We start from the raw sequence: 19,595 nt of genomic DNA on the forward strand, positions 1-19,595 counted from the left end.
ACTGAGCTGACCTTGTATAGGCTGCCTTCATGCTGGTACCAATGCAGCTTATGTATACTGCTGGGATATTTGGAATGGTTCCTTACTTCATGGGAAAGGCAGCCCAAAAGTTTCCTTTCTTCTAAAGGGCTGATTGATAATTAAGAGTGCTGAATGCCTCTCTTACCTTGCTACACAAAGCCCACAAGCTGATAAATAGCTCACACTTTAAAAAAAATATATTTGCAGGTTATTTTATCGAAAAAAAAAAATTTCAGACCAGGAGAGGAAAAAGACATCCAAACCAGACACTTACTTGAAGCAAAAAATAACTCTGGTTTGATATTTTAAATAAATAAACCCTGAAAAACAGTGAGGGAGGCAGTTAATAGAAATACAGCATCTACAGGTAAGGATTCAACATACCTCCTGCAAGCATAGGCAAAAAAAATTATGCATGATATTTATTGCAATCCATCCATAACGATTTCGAAAACACTGGGATTGGAGCATCACAGGACATAGCTACATGCCTTTTAGGTTAAAATTTGCTTAGTTAGCAGAAATTTTGCAATGATTAGTGTAAAAAGACTGGTCAACCTCTACACAGTCCGGCCATTTGATTTTGCAATAAAAAGAGCAAAGAACTAAACAGGATGTGGCTGCAATGACAAAGATTTGCATTACGTGCAGTCTATGCTAAACACACAGCCACACTTACACAGACACCCCTTTCTGACTGAAAAGATTGGAATCAAGAGTGACCCCTCCGCACCCGTCCTTCACACACCTGTGCTATTGTGATAAATGACCAGATTCCATCTTAGCCCCAGAAGCAGAGCTTATGAAATAGGGAAATTTCAAAAGGTAGCTTCCTGTACTATTTATATTCAAAGATTAATATAGCAAAGGCAATATTATCTTTTGAAATAAAAAGGTCTTGACGTACTTCCGTTTCATTGCACTGTTTACCTTTAAGTTCACCTACGACAGGCAGCTATGTAGTAAAGTGAACAAAGCTTGCTGAAATTGCTTTCCCCCTCTTTTGCTCATAAGTACATATTAACAAACCCCCCACAGCTGCATTCATTGCCTCTCAAGAGACAGAAAACCCAAGGTACAGCTGTGCTTGTTAATATTCGTATGCAAACATATAGAGTCCAAATGGCTGTAATGCCTCACTTAAAAGCACCTCAGTGTTCTTTGAAAGACTGTAGCTCCAAAGGAAAGAGCGATACAGAACAATCTGTTGTCCTCTTAATGCAATTAGCAGATTAAAGCAGCATTTCACTTTCAATACTTCATTAAAATACTGATTGTATCCAGCATTAGCTGATTATATGACGTACACAGTGTTCCCCCTACAGTCCTCTCAGAGACACAGTGGAAAACGACAAGGGTAAGCCAAGCAGTTTACAAGTGAGCATCTGGTATTGACATTAGGAGCTGAACACAAAATTTGCAGTGTAGTGTGCCCAAGGGGTGGTGGAGAGGAGGAGGAGGAAGTGAAAGAGGAACTCATAAGACTTCTAGACGCTAACTACCTTGATGCTATTCTGTTAAGTAATTTCTGTATACTGCATCTGAAAACCTCCGCTCACCCCACCCCCCAAAATCCCTTACTCGCCTAGATTTGAATCCTTAACATGAAGTCATGAGAAACCTCCTCTCCATTCTGTTATCAACACAAATTTTTGTTTTATGTTTCCGTTCAATGGTTTCCTTCAAACCAGCCCAATATTTATTTATTTTTTTGCTATAATCCAATAAGAACAAAACAGAAGAATGGTAAGGTCCAGTAAATTGTGATATAAACACAAGTGATTATTTCAATTTTCTTGTCAGATTATTTTTTCACGGCAGACCCATAAACCCAATAATGCCTAGATTTACTAGAAAATTTTTTATTCATTTCCCCGCGCAGCAGAAAGTAAGCTAATAATGTCCCACCGAGAGTGCTGTCAGGCTAAATCCCTCAACTACTGAAAGCACTGCCTGGATAAATCTCACTTCACTTTCCATTCTGCCAACCACTTAGGGCAGGGCCCAGGGGAACTCTTCAGCTTATCCCTCCTCACGCAATGTCACAAGCACAAGCCAGAGTGGCCCAATCAGTGCCAAGAAAAGAACAAACTAAAAAAGATTAATTCACAGATGTTCATGCATTTCACATACACTGTGCCCTATGGTCCGTTGCTAGGGCAACTGGAGACCACCAGTGTGCACTTTATTGGCTTTATGAAGTGTGTCTCAGGGACTATAGTCCAAGAAATGCTGCATGATAATAGTGAGGCTTTTCAGAAGCCTTGTTTTGTGTTTATCCACATTTAACCCTCTGAGTATTATTAAGAACAACACTATGCACATCTTATGCACCAAAAAAAGAAAGGAGAAAAAAAAAGGAGGAGAAGAGGTGGGAAAAATTGTCTCAGTTTTCAACCTAGAAAGGCTCAAAAGCACTTCCTGAGCTTCGCGTTCAGAAAGGCCCAGGTTAAAATTCTGACCTATGGGCTGCAAGTAAATGAACTCTTGTCTTTGTACAGTGTCTAACATGATGGTGCCCCATCCATGACTGCGGCTTCACGGTCCTACTGCATTATAAATAAAATAAATAATAAAACCTATAGACAGACTCTGGATACCACACACTTTCTTGGCAATTTTAGATGGAAAAAAGCACATAGTTTTTCAACTCCATCTCTCACACACACACAAGTGTACTGTTGACTGCCACCATGTACCATCAATAATCAAACAAAGGCAGAACCTTTGACAAAACCCCTCAAAACTTTGTGGCCCTTGTAAAAAGAAAAAAGAATCCTTTGTTCATGCAATGTTCAGTGTTACAGTGTCAGGGACTACAACATAATCTATACAGTCGCAGAAAATCTAGAGCAATAAGCTATCTATGATTTGGCTACTCTGCCTCCCCAATACCTTATTTTCAATCCTTGGCTTAATCTGAGTTTATTTGCCCTGAAGAGGCCTGCAATCTGTTTTTTGTTTGGTTGGTTGGTTGTTTTTTGGGGGGAGGGGGCATGAGGGAAATAGGGAGATGGTGTATGTGTGTGGAGGGTTGGGGGTTAAAATCATAAATGTCACAACTCTTAGAGCAGCAGCACATATCAAGTGTTAATTCAAAAAATAGAGGGGAAAGAGAATGCTGGCAGAATAGATCAATAGAAGAAATTGCTTACATTCAGATTCACAGAAGGAACACGCAGAGACAATCATTTCCTGGGAAAAGCTAAAGCCTAATGAGAATTTACTCTGTCTCTTTTATTCAGACAACCAGCCCTTTTGTGGCAGGGGCTTCCTGAGTGACAGGAACCCAGGGCCCCTTAATAGGATTTCCATATTATTTCCAACACCTGCCTAGAAGTTATTTGTTTACATTGAAGGAGGCAAGATTCTCAAATCAGACATCTGCTTCTAGTTCAGGCATATCTTAGGACGCCATCTAGAAAGCAGCTTTGTTGCCATGGTGACATTTTTATTTTCTTCCCTTAGTTGGCTGAAAAACATTAGCATTTCCAATTTTATTTTGTTCTTCAAAAGGCCAAATGTCACTCAAGAAAACACAGAACTTTTAAAATTGCTATATAAAATAAGTCACACAAACTTTAACTATTTAGCTTAATTAGAACAGTATTGGGAAGAGAAGATGGGGACAGGTGGTGTGACCTTCTTGGAAATTCCTCTCATTGGCTGGTACTTACTGACTGGGATACTTATTTCCCCCCCTTCTTTGCCCCTCCCATCCTCCCCAAAAATTAACACTTTGTAATTCATGATGTACTTATGAATTCTTCATAATGGCTCATGAAAATACTTAGACCATTTCTTCTAATGTCTTCCGAAGTCAATCTAAGAAGCCGACAACAGAAGACAGGAGTTCTACTGGGAACATACTTCTGCTTCACTGTGGGAGACAATGCAGTAAGTATAATTTAATGCAAATATAAACCTGCTATTAGTGCTCAGTGACTTATGGTCAGATGAAAAGTTAGGAAGTTTTGATTTTTCTTCTACCACTTACTTAGTAGCAGAAGATGATTTCTCTCCCCTTCCTTCTTTTTATTTTTTCCTTTCCTTTTAAGAAGTGTTTCGAGTTTCTGATGGATCAATTAATTTGCATTAAAATAAAGGACATTTCAAAATAACTGAGATTCATGGAGTATTTTAAAAGAATTTAAAATTAAACACTAACTGCTCAGTGTAGAAAAAAAAAGATCATGAAGCTGAGGGAAATCTCTAAAATAGAAAGCAATTGACTCGCTTCTGGATATTGCTTTGATCAAACTACCTATTTTCCCCCTTCACTTAGACTAAAAGCCATTTAAACATGAAGAAAAAAAGTATGCCCTTCATTCTGGTTTTGTTCACTATGAATAAATTGTGGCAAATCTTGAATGCCAACATCTAAACACTAATTATGACTGTACATTTATATTTCAACTTCAAGGAATACAGTACAGAAAAACGTTCCCTCTCTTCTTCAAAATAGTGTATTATTGAAGATACTGTGTTCAAGAAGACCTCTCCAGCTACCTCAACACCTCTTCACTCCAGAAAGCTTCCTTTTCCTACTCTATCATGTGAGGTCATAATTTTATATTACTAACGTCACAGTCTGTTGCCATGGAAATAATTAGACATGACTGCTCAGGTTAGAAATTACAACCCATGTACATGTTTGCTTCCTGGGTGATGTGAGCATCTGGAGAGAGAATATTTGAGAGTTACTTTAAATCACCAAGTGGCAAAATAAAGTTTGATAAGTGATAAGCATTGTAAGAGTTCACCCAATACATGCACACTGCAGCCACCAGAAATTGTCACTGCAGGCAATTCTTCTGATAGAATATGATGGAGTAAAAGGGTGGAGTATAGTTTGTATACAGTCTAGGGAAAAGGAGTTTAAGATATGTATGTATGATATACAGGAGATAAAATCATCAAAAATAGCCTGAGAACCTAACTTTTTGAAACCAGATTGCATGCTGTTACTCTTAAATGAATGCTCCACACTGAACAAATATACTCCAATGGCTTCATTTAAAAAGGCAAGTTATAGGACACCAAACGAAAGAAAAATGCAAAAGTCAACTTTTAAAAAAATCTGTAAGGGAGCTATTGACCTGGAGATAAAGTTTTCTGTTTTAAATAATTTGTTTAAAAATTACAAAATGTAGTGACGTGTTACTAATCAAATAACAGAAATTTTATTTTTTTAAAAAGCAGTGCCAAAAATCAGCTATGTAAGATAGACCAAGAAAACAAACAGGGCCCTGCTAATTAATATTTGTTCTGCTTCAGCAGACAGTTACTGGACGAGACTGCAAAACACAAGCATGTCTCACCCAAACACATCATTAATCCGTTTATGTTCACCACCTGAGGACCAGCTATGCCCCAAAGATATTTATTCATCTGTTCCACAAACAAACAATTACAACACATTTTCAGGAATTAGGGCACCTGTTACATTCTGCACTGTCTCCATGTCCAGAGGCAGATATCAATTAATACTGAACAAATTACTTGATCACAAGCCAACAGAACAAAAAGTTACTAATTACACTTTGATATGTATACTCAAAAATATCAGTGTGCCTAGTGAAAATTCAACTAGCCTTATGTGGAGAGAAGTGTAGCTCAAATATGCTCAACATAAAATAAGCACATCACTAATGTAAAAAAACAAAACACATGCGGATCACTGCATTTTTTGATAAAAATGAACATTTTGTGTATGACACACATGAAGAAACAATGATGAGGAGACAAGTGAAAAACACTTCTACATCAGCTCAAATGGGGATATTTTAAATTTAACCCATATCTGCAGTACTTTTCAAGTGAGTGGAGTTCGTGTGATAAAAAGAAAATATAACAGAGAAAATAAAGAAAAGGAGTACTTGTGGCACCTTAGAGACTAACCAATTTATTTGAGCATGAGCTTTCGTGAGCTACAGCTCACTTCATCACGAAAGCTCATGCTCAAATAAATTGGTTAGTCTCTAAGGTGCCACAAGTACTCCTTTTCTTTTTGCGAATACAGACTAACACGGCTGTTCCTCTGAAACCAGAGAAAATAAATTCTCTAAGTTTCTTTAGACATATTTTGGGGTACCTTTAAATTATTTATACTCAAGAAATGTTTACATATACACATATCTTCTTCATAGGTTGACATATTAGCACCACTCATCTCAGCCTCACATTAAAGTCACTAATCTAGACAAAAAGACTATTTGTGTATCCCCACTAGATCATCTACCAGCATAAAAATGAGGAAGCAGATAAACATAATGAAGTTAGATAATACACAAGAATACAACAATATGCATAGGAATTTTTTCATTCTAATGATGCCTGTTTATAGTTAACTCCTCTGCTCCTTACAGGATCACTAAATTCACACAAAAATGTTTTAAAAGACCTAATTAGAATTGTGGGGAGCAACACGCTTACTCTTACTTATATACTATAATGAAGAGAGGCCTATATATTCAGAAGTAATTGGTGATTTGTTTGGATCAAGGCCTTCATACAGACTGTGGCCTCAAAATGGTAACAAAAGCAACCTTATCACATGGAAAACTCAATTATCCATCCCACTCGAGTTTGTACTGATTTCTACTAGTTTACCACCAAACTGGGCAAAATGTAGCCAAAACATGCATGAAGCCTTAATACATCACATCAAAAACTGACAGTCGTATTACACAAAGTGTATTCTACTGAACTCAAACAGACTTTTATTCCAACAATATGATTGCAACTTTTAATTTATTATTATTGCTTATTTCTAACTGCAGCAGAGTCCACAAGCCCCAGGCAGAATTGGGATACCATTGTACTAGACATTGTATGAATACAGACATGAGCTCTGTTCCAAAAAGCTTACAATCCAATTTGAAACAAGCGAATGTAATGAGTATGAGGCTAACAGTAGCAGGACTGCACAGTTACATAGTTTAGCTATATGCCCAAAATGATGGTTCAAAATGCTTTTATAAAAACTTACGAAGACAACCAATACAATCAGCTATCTCTGACTGTCCCGCAAAATAGCTGACATTAGTTGGCCCATTTCTTGTAGGTGTCATAGCATAGAGAAAGCTACACAGGAGGGAGAGACAATTAAAACTTACATCATTTACTCTCAGATGGTGCTTTTCTCCACAAATACTTCCTCGGTTTCCTTACAGGATAATTTTGCCACAAGGAACTTTGTTAGGGAACAAGGCGAACCTGCTACCTCTTGTTAGGGGAAAATCTGGCTGGATGGTGGCGGGAAATTAGGAGAAGAGCCAGGTCTCCTCTTTGAGCAATTTGTATAGACATGGAAAAATCCTGGAACAATTTGCCAGCAAGAATCAAGTTTTTCCATTGCAAAATACCTAGGAATAGCCTTTAAAAATAACCCCCATTGAGTTGCAATGCTTGCTAGAAGGAGTCAGTCAGAATATTCTGTAAAAGGTAAATTTTAATTTTAAAAGAAAGGTCTATGCTCCATCACAGCCGTTGAGACATCAGCACTTCTAGAAGTGCCCTTGTGATTCACCTCTCCCTTTTGTTTGCCCTGCTGGCTTTGTATCTGTACACAGAGTTCCCATGACCCATTTTACTGGGTACTGAGTTTTTCTATACTTTAACTTTGTATTGTAAAAGATTCTGAAGACTAAATCCAACAAAAAATCAGAATGCTCCAAAAGCTTTCTTCCTTCCTGGACCCTATTGTGTTGATGCTGGACAATCTCATGTTTTCTAGAAGATTCTTAATTAGTTTCAGCAGTCATCTGCTTACTCCAGAGATGAGTCTGGAAGGATCCACGTCTGGTTTCGTTTATCAGGCAGAAAATGTTCCATTTAGAAGGGTGATATAAAGTGGAATATGATTGTGTCTTTCTTGTTTGCACCACTGCCTCAAGAACTGGCTTTTGAAGTCAGCCTGCCTTACTTCATGGTTCCAACCATTGATTTTGGCTTTAATGTTCAGCAAGGACATGAATGAGGGTTTTTTTATCACGTTCCCTGAAGATTCTGTAAAATTTTGTGTATAAGAAGTATTACCTATCCCTTCTCTTCCCCTCTCGTGACCCACACCCTCCTTCTTGCCTGTAAGGAGTAATTTTATACAGTGGATCCCTCTGTATGGATTCAAGTTTAAACTCTCCAGTGTTAGTGAATCAACTGTTACCTTCATCCCCAGTCAGAATTAAATGTATGGTAAAGGCCAGTGTAATTATGGAGGGCAAGTTCAATGAAGACAACTGGCTGACAGGTCAAGAGCCCTGGAATTGGTGGCAACAGAATTTTTTTTTTTTTTGAAGGGGGAGAGAGAAGCATATGACCAAATTCCTTTCTTCTTCTTTTTTTATACCAATAGGTAAAGTACCCTAATTACCTGAATCTTACAGTAAAGCCTAAATTTATATTTTATGAGCTATTCTAAAATCTGCCCTGCTTAATAATCTATATCGTCAAGAAAACACTTTAAAGTGTCTCTCACAATTAAACCCAGCCACACAACCTTGTATAAATCAAAATTTTGCTACCATATCAAAACGTTACACTGGGGCTGTATAATGTTGCCCATATCCTCATTACATGCTACACTAATTACTACCAGCAGATTCAGGATTTTCTGCACATTAGAAGCTTTTAGAGGAGCTATAAAAAATTTCAGGCACCATTAATTTAAATTTGTATTGAAATTTCCTTTTGACAGATGGCCAAAAATTACTTATTATTTAGAGTATCAGAGCTGCCTGTTTGCACATTAGAAGAGGAAAGGGAAAAATTAAAAGCAAGAAGGAAATTTATGTCACGTTCATTACCTGTTAAATGTTAAGGAGCATTATCCTGCATGAATAAATTATTTCATACAAGCACACAGTCTCCAGCTGCTGGCAACTGGCATGTTCTGGCTGATAAAAACCATCTCAAGTCACACAGCAGACAATCATAAAAGCCTCTCTTAACCAGGAGCCACTTAAGGGAGGACAGATCAATAGAACAAGCGACTAACTGCTACTCTGGGCATCACTGAAAACATTTAAGGAAATTAGCAAACTATTTCACCTTGCAAAGCTGGCAGCAAGCCCTAAAAGCTGACACAGTACAACTCATAATTTGAACACTATACAAGACAAACATCTATTTATAGCTATCATTCCATAATAAATCAGTACAAAATAGTCACACCTTTCTCTCAGTCTCTCTAGCCATATGTATGATCATTCATTGAATCACTCCACATAATTGCAAAACAAAAAGGAACAAAATCTACCTTTCCAGCATGAAAACAAAATATAGTGTATAGCTCTATAGCCCCCACCTCTTTTTTGGGGAGGGGGGCTGGATGAGGGGGAAGAATAGGAAGCAGGATTAATCCTGTACTATTAGCACTATGCTATTTTAGTTCAGTGATTAGTGTATTATATATGTTAATAAACTTCATTCAGTTTTGTGTATGTATGTGCATTTTGCAAATGTGCACACAGAACTCATAATGAGAAAACAGTGAAGTTTCATTATGGCTTCAGATTAATTAGATGATACAGATGGAGGAGAATACCTGGTTAATTTTAGTCTAACGTGTACAGATTTACTTATAGATTTTTAATCAGAGCTTGAAAAATTCACTGAACTATTTGTCCAGGGTGCGTAGGAGATGCAGCATCATTAACTCCTGTACCACCTAAGCTTTCGTTTAATAACAAAAATCCCGTTTCTAACCCTTGTGGTAGAGAATTTAATTAGACAGCAAAACTAATGCAGTGTTGTCTTTGTAAGTCTGCAGACAGACAGCTGCAGTGCCTCTGCTGCTCACACTGAAAACTGACAGTTCCTGGCTAATATTCAGACCCCTTTGCGGCCAACGACAAAACTGACAATCAGATCAATTTCATTGTGCTGTGACTTGGCGAAGTTGTCAGTGGCAGTTAAGGCAGGCTGGGGAAGAGTAGAGTAGAGGACACACCCGACTTGCAGCAGCAAGACCAAAGAAACACCCCCTTTCATCGTCGCATCCAAGGGACTTGGGAGGTGAGAAGGGGGAATCGAGAGTTGCCAGGGAAGAGCTTGGGGAGGAAGGATTAAAATTCATCAGAGACCTACTAGCCAGAAGGTAATAGGACAGACAAAACCCCAAGCAGAGAACTCAGGTAAGAATCCTGACACTTTCCCCTTCCCCAGAAGCTTTTTCTCAAGTGAGTAATAGGTGATGACAGTGAGTTATCACCTGTGTCATCCCTCTGGACAACCAATATTTTGTAACTACCTGGGCAGTAAATATGGTCGTCTGGCTATTAGGCTTGGCAATATTACCACACACCTATGTCAGATTTATTCAATTAATATTTTTCTGCTATTTAACCAGCCCTAGTAGTAAATTACATATTTTTTATAAAAATTATTAGAAAGTTGACTGACAATTTGTTACAACTGTTATATGTACACAAATGTTTATTCCTTTGGGAGGCATGTCCAGAAATACATCCCCCTCCCACCCCCATTTCATACTTGATAGTGCCTGTTTAGGCTTATTCTTATGCTAGTAGAAGATGGGTACATTTTTTAAGCCCTGATTTGAAAATTCAGGAAATTCACACACACAATTTGATTGTGTTCCAGGTCTGGATAAGCATCCTGGTATGTTTGCTTATACAAACAAAAAATAGACTAGTACATTCATAACTATGCAAGTCACTCTGTACATGTGACCCTTTATAAATATTGGGATTTATATGGCTATGCAAACACTCATGCTATCTACCTATAGTAGATTAATTCAGATTAAGATTAATTCAGGAAATTATTCAGGGGATGTGGAGAAAGGGGGAAGAGTGTGAGGGGGTTAATGTGATGGTCATCTTTCATGGGCTTGGAAAAAAAACAACAGGTCTCCTATACCACTTCAGATAAGGCTAAAGAATAAACCGTTTCTAACAGGGATAACCCGAGTGTTTAGGAGGTAAAAACCAAATTTTATTTCCACATCTTGTTCAACTTCTTTCTTTCCACATTTGCAGACAAGTTCATATTTTGAATATATTCAGGAGCACAGGTCGGCAGTCTCCACCGGCTAGTTAATACCAACTGCTAGCCCATTTTCCCAACCCTTTGCTCTCAAGTGGGACATAAGAACTGCTCTGCTCTTCCAAATGTAGGAACAGGAGGCAATTCTGAAGACTCAGCCAATGAGAAAAGATGGGATAGTTAAACTCATTGGCTAAAAGATTATCCTGCAATCCTCGACGTGTATATTATTAGACACTTTCTTAATGAAATACTGTATCTATGTGAGACTCTGCCCATCAGTACAAACATCACAATCCAGTCTCAATTCATGACATTTTGTACATTTCTAGTTCAAACTGCAATAAAATGTACCACACACTTCTTTTAAGTTGCTCCTTCCACCTATGAAATAGAGTCCTACCTTTATGGAGTCTCTATCTGCATACAGAACAGCAGCAATACAAGCAGGAAGAGGAGGCGGCGGCATGGGGAAAATACAAAGAGAAAACTACTAGTTAGTTTACATTAAATTACACATTTATCATACTTGGACGAAAATAAATCATGATGTCTTAAAGAATAAATTGCACAGATGTTAACTTTTCTGTACAGTTAATTATTAATATTGTACAACCAGATTTATAAACACTGATTTCCACCATTTGAACACATTTTCTTACAGTCTACAATTAGGTAATAAATACTGGAGCAAATATATAGGAGTTCTTGTGAAAACTGTTTTCTCAGAGAAGAGACAAAGCAAAAAGCACCAAAAAACTAAGCCTTGTGGTCATCTAGCAGCTCCTACCTCTTTGATGATCATTTTCATGATGCTTCTTTTCATCTTTAATTGGTAGGTGGGACTGTCCGCCCAGCGCGCTGGACAGGGCTAGGAGGCCAGCACTACTGCCAATTGGTGGGATGGCTGGAGGCTGCAAGCCTGAGGGGTGCGGAGTGAGAGGCACTGGGAGACCATGTCCATGTGATAAATGCTGGGCCTGGAGTTGTTGCTGCTGTGAGAAATTAAACACAGATATTGAACTTGTTCTAAGAAAGGGGGGTTAACCTAGCGATACGTATAGATATGTGTGTCGATAAACACACACATTTTGTGTTTTCAAAGATGACCACATATTTGGGCATAATACTGACTTTAAATTTCATTTAGATTGGAGTTTGAATTAACCAAGAAAAAAAAAAATATTGAGAATCAAGTAAACAGATTCGCCAGTTCTGGTCAAACTCGATTTACTCTGAAAAAAGTCATGGATTTTTTTCTTACAGGGAGAGACACACCACATACATGTGTGATCAAAACATATGTGAATAACTATACCAGCAGTTATAGCAGGGGAAAAAAGCTGAAAATTGAGAAAATTAGTGTTAAACAGTTCTCCCAGCGCTACTGCACAGCATGCAGTGAGAGTTAATTTGAAAGAGAAAACCTGAATTAACAATCCAGAAAAGGAAACTGGTTGCAGCCACCGTTTTAAGCCCTTTAAGTGTCCTCAGCGGTACTTCAGCAAATTACTAAAGAAAATCTAATGTAGCAAGGCTTGGGTCCTCCTGTAGGCTTGCTCAATAATGCTGAAATAATTGGGCACTCTGTGCACGTTTAGTGATGCTCGAATGAAAAGCTAGAGGCCTGCCCTTGTACTCTTCTCTAGCTGCTGACTCTGTGTTGTGACAGGTTTATTTGAGTGGGACTGTGATGCATGCACCAGTAACTGCGCTGACAAGAGTTTAAAGTCATTTTTACCAGTACACTGGCAACACAGAGAAAAACCCTTGAGAGGTTAGAATTGGAGTGCTTGACCTCAGCCAAGGCTGCATCAAGCTCTGTGCTTTACTAACCATTGTGGGGTAGATGGTTTGTTGTAGCTATTGAATGGGAAGAGAAAAAAAAAGTGTCTGTGTGTGTGTGTGTGGGGGGGGGGGAATGTTACGTTCAATATATCCCATCAGGGATCTGCTCAGCTCAAGACTTACCCAATAATAGGCAGTCAACCAAATTTTTGTTCTTACAGTTACTAGATTAGCTTTAAAATTTGCTTTTACTTTTAGAGCTGCCACTTCTCAGGACTAATGGTAAATCACATCAAATTTCTAATTGTGAGGCATCTGGTCCTGCTTTTTTTTAAATCTTTGATTTAATAGAAAATTTACCCCCACAACCCACCACTCTGTCTCCTGACTTGAATAGTTCACAAGAACCTTGATCCATTAATTAGTTCTCCCTCCCTCCCTGGCTTTAAACCTGAATCAAGAGTGGGTTTGGTTTAAAATAGCATAAATATAAAAAATGATGAATAGTTTGTCTGAAATATTACCTGTAAGTGTTTGCATTTTCTAAAGACGCTACTCTTAAAACAGAGACACCTTTCATAGTTTTTGAAATATAGCACTGGTTTTAGAATCAAGATGGGTAGAGCCAATCCTACCCTACCCCACCTTTATCAATAAAACAAAAAAGGTAGAATTCTCCCAGGAAGAGGGAAGGAGTAGCCAGCCCTCTATCCCTGCTCATCAGCCAACACCATTCTCGTAAGGTTCCACTACTTGTGGAAAGCATCAAATGTGTGTGTTTGTTTAATGCTCTTATGGAAGGATGCTTTATTGCTCAGAATTTAAGAAGATAACGATGCATTGTTTAGCTGCAGGGGTTGAGTGTGGCTGCTTTGTAGCTACTCAGCAAGATGGATTTATTTAGGAGAATGACACCTAGTACTCAAGCATCTAAGTATTTTTGTTTTGTTTTTTAAAAAAGAGTGTTGGGGAGAAAGCTGCCAAACAGAGAACTGCGCATAAACTGATGCAGCACTGTCTGCCTGGGTCTGCAGAGAGCCTCAAATGATAATTCAGAGGAGTCAGAAGCCTCTGTCCTTCTCAGTGGAGTGTTAACACTGACAGAAAATAATGTCAACATTAACTATTCCCCTGAGGACCAAATTACACAAGAAAAAGGACACTCATGAAGTACAGTACTACAAAAATCAACAATGTACCGTGTGCCTGGTGGATGTACCTTGATTTGTAGACAAAGCTTGGAGACTATCATTTTCCTCCCCACCCCCAATTTCCATCCATTTTTCCACTGATATTTCTAAAGTAAGCATCTGCTTTCATCAGTATTATAGTGGTAACATGCTCTGTATCGCTGATGCAGCAAACAGCATTAGCATTTTCTATAAATAAATTAGATGTTATAAGCAATATGCATAATGACACCTCTAGTAGATGTTGCCTACATATTTCCTTTACAAAGGCTCATCCTCAGTGGCTTCTAACTTTCTCGAAGCTGTACCTTCTCAGATGAAATTTGGCTCACTTGCTCTTGGTCAAGAAGTGATCTGTTTTCTCTGCCAGTTTAATTAAAAACAGTTGAGCTGTTTTCAAGCATGAAAGGAGCGGGAGGACAAAATGGCAGCTTCTCTGCTAGGGGAAAAAAAATAACCCATCTGCAACCGTTCTTTGAACGGCTCATGCACCTCAGCAGAAGGGGCTAGAAACTTGAAATTCGCCATAGCCCAAAGATGCCTTCCACTGGCCAAGGGAAAGTGAGATTTGATTTGGCCGAGTTGCAATGGTTTGAAGAAAACAGTTTGAGTACATACACTGGGTTGTATTAAATGATTCAAACTATAGAACTCCCAACATTCCATGGATTCCGAATATGTGTACTTTATAAACTGAGTGGAAATTTTCATGGAACAATATCTCAGGATCCCACTGGATGTGCACATCTGCTTTTATTGGAGTGGAACTGCAGATTTAAGAGGTTATGAGTTGTGGTTATGATTTGTACTCATGCACACAGAAAGAGGAAGGGCTCTGAGAAGACCTTATGGGAGATAGCTCAGTGGTTTGAGCATTGGCCTGCTAAACCCAGGGTTGTGAGTTCAATCCTTGAGGGGGCCATTTAGGGATCTGGGGCAAAAATTGGGGATTGGTCCTGCTTTGAGCAGGGGGTTGGACTAGATGACCTCCTGAGGTCCCTTCCAACCCTGATATTCTATGATTTCTCTCTCATCGGGGGGAGGGATAGCTCAGTGGTTTGAGCATTGGCCTGCTAAACCCAGGGTTGTGAGTTCAATCCTTGAAGGGGCCATTTAGGGATCTGGGGCAAAAATTGGGGATTGGTCCTGCTTCAAGCAGGGGGTTGGACTAGATGACCTCCTGAGGTCCCTTCCAACCCTAACCTTCTATGATTCTATGATTCTATGACCTGCACCCTGACATATTATAGGGAGGGTTAACCAATCAGACATTGGTCCAAAAGCTGAAATGATAAAAATGAAACGCCGCTCAGCTACCTCATTCACAGAACACCATTAATCCTGGGTACAAAGGAGGCAGGAAAAGTAGTATGATCATAAAATTAAAAGGCTGTGTGGTAAAGCATTTGCACAAGGGGTGAGAGCTAGAAGTTCTCTGTGCATCTTTAACTGCCATTTTGTGACCTTTGGAATGAATAACTATACTCAAGACAATAATACACATACTGACACCAATTCTCCGCTGTGTCCAACTGGGCTTATTGGTCTCAAGCCTCCTGACCCCAGTGGAAGCTAGAGCAGCACAGGGCCTACTCTAGCCTCTGCCCCAGTGCAAGCACTGTAAGTCAGCAGGGGATCAGGTGTAATGGATGCCCTTCCCACCCAGCGCTCCCCCTCCTCTCACTCACGCTGGGGTTGGGTTGCGCAGGGCAGGGCAGCTGGTACAGGACTGCTGGACATTCTTCTGTGCAGAGAGCATTCTCCAAGGGGAACCTCCAGCCAGTTTAAAATTTACTTTTTGTCACACAACTGAACACAGAAGACCAGAAAATGTGGCTCTACCCTTTTCCCCCTTTTATTTGTAATCCCCTAATTATATAACTTTGAAACACTTGTACATGTGGTTTGCTTTACATACACCTAGTCCTGTGGACTACAATGGGACTATCCACATACATAAAGTTAAGCATGTGCTTAAGTGTCTGCAGGATTAGGGCATAAAAGAGTGTAAACTCTAAGGCAGGACATACTTCTTTCTATTTATACTGTAAACTGCTCAGAATAATTTTGGGTGCTTAATCATGACAACAGTTAACTCAATTGAAGAAGCTTTTATCATCTAAAACTGGCTGAGAAGTACAGTATAGAATAGTGCTGCATGTATTTGTTATTTCATCAAGTGCTGTTACAAAGGTGGAGAGGAATCAAATAACTAAGAGGTAACCCAAAAACGTAAATAATATTTTTAAAAGTACATTAAGCAAAATGTTTGTTGAAACAACCTACGTATTTGAAATTGAGATCAAACATTCAAAAACATATCAAATAAAAGATAACATCTGTTTATTATTAATCAGTATTTTAAGAGATTCTCTCAGTAGGATTTTTCTTACAGACACTCTACAGTGACATCCTTGTTTACAATTGTGAAACTACTCTTGTCCCTTCTAAATGGAAAGTTTAAAGTATTTTACAAAAAGTTTCTCTATCTGGAGACTGAATATCACTGATTTCTACCAAGGAGATTCTAAACATTGATGCTAAGTTAACTCTCTTTCCTCCCCCCTCCCCAACTTAAAAAAAAAAAAATCAAATGTATAGTAAAATGCAATAATAAACCCACTAACAAATTAGCTTCTAATGTTCTCTTGTTATAGTCAGCACAATCAAAGCCTATTTTCCTGGAAAGGATTCAAGTGTCTACTGGATACTTTCCAAGCAGCTCTGTGTCAGAGTAATCTATCGCTTTTCCCTTTATAGACCCTGAAAACTCACTGCTATTATCCAAACATCCTCCTCTAACCTGGAGACATTTTTGATGTGAACAAATGAATCTCTCGAAGACCTACTTTATATTCTCTGCTTGTGAAAACACACACACACACACCTTGCAACAGAGCAGGGGAGGGGGAAAACATCAAGGAAGAACATCCAGAAAAAAAATTCTTATTAGATTTCATAGATTAAATGATTGCTCAGGTGAAATCATAATTAAGACAGCATCACATACAAAACAGCTACAAAAAACTGAAGCAGGTGAAAGGGAAAGGAAGGAAAAAGAAAAAGACAAAAACCATGGAGGCGGAAGTGGTTAATGTCAATATCTGGTTCAAAGATTAGCAAGTAAAGCAATTAAATATAAGAGATTAGAATACTTTGGCACCCATGACTCTGAATTAGAAAGACACTGTCTTGGAAGTCTTGTGTTTAACATGACATGCACAGACCTCTTAATATCACCTGCCACAATTATCACTAGTTGTATATTTCCTCCAACAGTCACACAGGTCTCCCTTCTGAGGTAATGCCACACAACTCCCCCACCCCCAGATTTTTCTGATTACGTAATGAATCATCTAACAGTGAGAAAAGACATGGTAAAATCAGCTGCAAAAGAGATCCATGCAACAGCCCCTCCATTAAGATGAAAAATATTGCCAAATGCATGCAATATATAAGATTGGTTTGCTGTAACTGAAGTAGCAGCATGCATGTAACACAGAAGATGACCTGATTTCTTCAAAGTCTCACTACACAGAGAGCCATCACTTTGAAAATTGGAATGCTTGGTATGGGGAGTGGAAGGAAGGGTATCAGACACAGGTGAGCTCTCAGAACACTTCCTTCTCACACACAGAGCTAATTTACTGGAAAAAGCTGATGGATTTCATTTCTGACCACAAAGAGGAACAAGAGTACTTTCAATGAATGCCTGTAGTAGGGAAAGACCGGGTAGAGAAAGTAAAAGAGGCAAAAAGGGGACAGAGGGACTAAAGACCACAGAAAAAAAACAAGTAGCAAATTTCTTATTAATTCACAGTCATGGATTTAAATCCTAGAACACTGGACAACGTGAAGGAAGGAAAGGGAGGCAGACGTGGACAACTATGAGGGCGGGGGGTGATCGTGACTGTCATAATATAATAATAAAGGCTATTTAAAACAACTATATATATATATATATATATATATATATATATATACACACACACACACAAAATACTGAAGAAACTCTTGGAAGCACATATTACCCAAGTGCCTCCAGGATTCTTTGGATGGTCTAGAAAGAAAATAAACTCAGAAACACCAAGTGGGATGAAAGACAAAATAGGAGTACATTTCCATTCTTGATCTTGAATACAGATACTATGTATCACCATTAATCCATTTTGTACAGCAATTTCTTAATCAACAAAATAGCTTAGGGTTATAAAAGGAAAACAAAACAAAACAAAACAAACAAACAACAAAAAGGAAGATTCAGCCAAAGAAATGCAGCAAACACTTTATAAAAGAACATGTTTAGTCACTTGCAAAACTCGGTGTGCACATTTTTGCAGAGCATCTGGAATCAGGATCTTATGTAAAATTACAGGAGTTCCCACCCACACATTTTTGAATTATAACTAAGGTCATGTCTATGTTTTAAATGCTGCAGCGGACGGAAGGCATTCTCCCATTGGCATCGGTAATCCCACCTCCCCCAGAGGCTGTAGCTACGTTGATGGAAGAATTCTCTCAACAACCTGGTGCTGACTACATGGGGATGTAGATCACCTTAACCACACCACTCAGGGATGTGGATTTTTCGCACCCCTATGCGACGTCATTATGCTGACCAGAGCCACCGACTCCAGCCCTGGAGCACCCATGGAAAAAAATCAGCAGGTACTTAGCACCCACTGGCAGCCAAGCTGCCCTCCCACCCCCCGCAGTGCCTCCCGCCCACCAGTGGCCCAGCCAATCAACTCCTCCCCCTCCCTCCTGTGGATCAGCTGTTCTGTGGCATGTAGGAGGTGCTGGGAGGAAGGGGGATGATCGGGGGATGGGGTATGCTTGGGGGAGGGGCGGAACTGAGTGGGAAGAGGCGGGGTGGGGGTGGGGTCTTGGGGGAAGGGGTGGAGTGGAGCAGGGGAGGGGGTTTGCGGGCCAAGAAGGGGTTGAGCACCCCTGGGGAAAGTTGGAAGCCAACACCTGTGATGCCGACCTAATTTTCTAGTGTAGAGTAGGGCCTGAATGGCAGGGAAGAGAAGAGAACAACACTATTTGGCATCAGCTTCTTGATAAAGGGCAGAAATTCCTGAATAAATTATTCCACTTAAGCCCTTTTTAAAAAAATGTCACCACTGTCAACTGTTAACTAATGAAAGGGAACTTTCATTCTTCATGGATGAAATTCACCTATTGCAAAGAAAAGGCAGAAGTCTCCAAATGCAGAAGAACCTCCAAGGTTCCACTGTGCAGGATATTGGCAGGGGCACTGGGACCAACAACAACTAAGCACAGATCAGCATGGAGAACAGAAGGATGAGGGTGGTCTGGCGAGGGCTAGGAATGGCGACAATGGGACTATAATGACACACATTCACTGCCCACACATGGGGTGCATAGAAGTAGCAACACCTATTTCAGCTAGATGCTCTATCCACACCTTATCCACCCATTGAGGGAAATGGATTTAATCTCCATACCTCCTCTGTGTGTGTTGCCTTGCACAATGCCTGTTGCCTAAGAGACTGTGGCGGGTCTGTGTCATGCACTTGTAACTTAGAGGCTGCAGAAAGGTCTGGTGGGAGAAAGGGAGGG

The 19,595-nt window shown here is 39.4% G+C and overlaps 1 protein-coding gene across 11 annotated transcripts in view; it reads right to left on the reverse strand.

The window, feature by feature from the left end:
• Window positions 1–19,595, reverse strand: part of TLE4 (TLE family member 4, transcriptional corepressor) — a 121,230-nt gene that overhangs the window by 41,019 nt on the left and 60,616 nt on the right. For 5 of the 11 annotated variants that reach the window (XR_012668572.1, XR_012668568.1, XR_012668570.1 and 2 more), the window contains 2 exons: window positions 11,822–12,026; window positions 11,435–11,451 (listed from right to left, as the gene is read on the reverse strand). The exons of 2 other annotated variants lie outside the window; for them this stretch is intronic. Coding sequence is in view for 1 of the 9 variants with exons in the window: in XM_075128692.1 (XP_074984793.1) it covers window positions 11,435–11,451; window positions 11,822–12,026 (222 nt within the window). In the remaining 8 variants the exon portion in view is untranslated. The remainder of the gene's footprint in view (window positions 1–11,434; window positions 11,452–11,821; window positions 12,027–19,595) is intronic. 4 more of the 11 variants (XR_012668573.1, XR_012668569.1, XR_012668575.1 and 1 more) reach the window with 1 other exon arrangement.

Source organism: Caretta caretta, chromosome 5 (assembly GCF_965140235.1).
Source record: "Caretta caretta isolate rCarCar2 chromosome 5, rCarCar1.hap1, whole genome shotgun sequence".
In the NCBI taxonomy this organism is placed as follows: Eukaryota; Metazoa; Chordata; order Testudines; family Cheloniidae; genus Caretta; species Caretta caretta.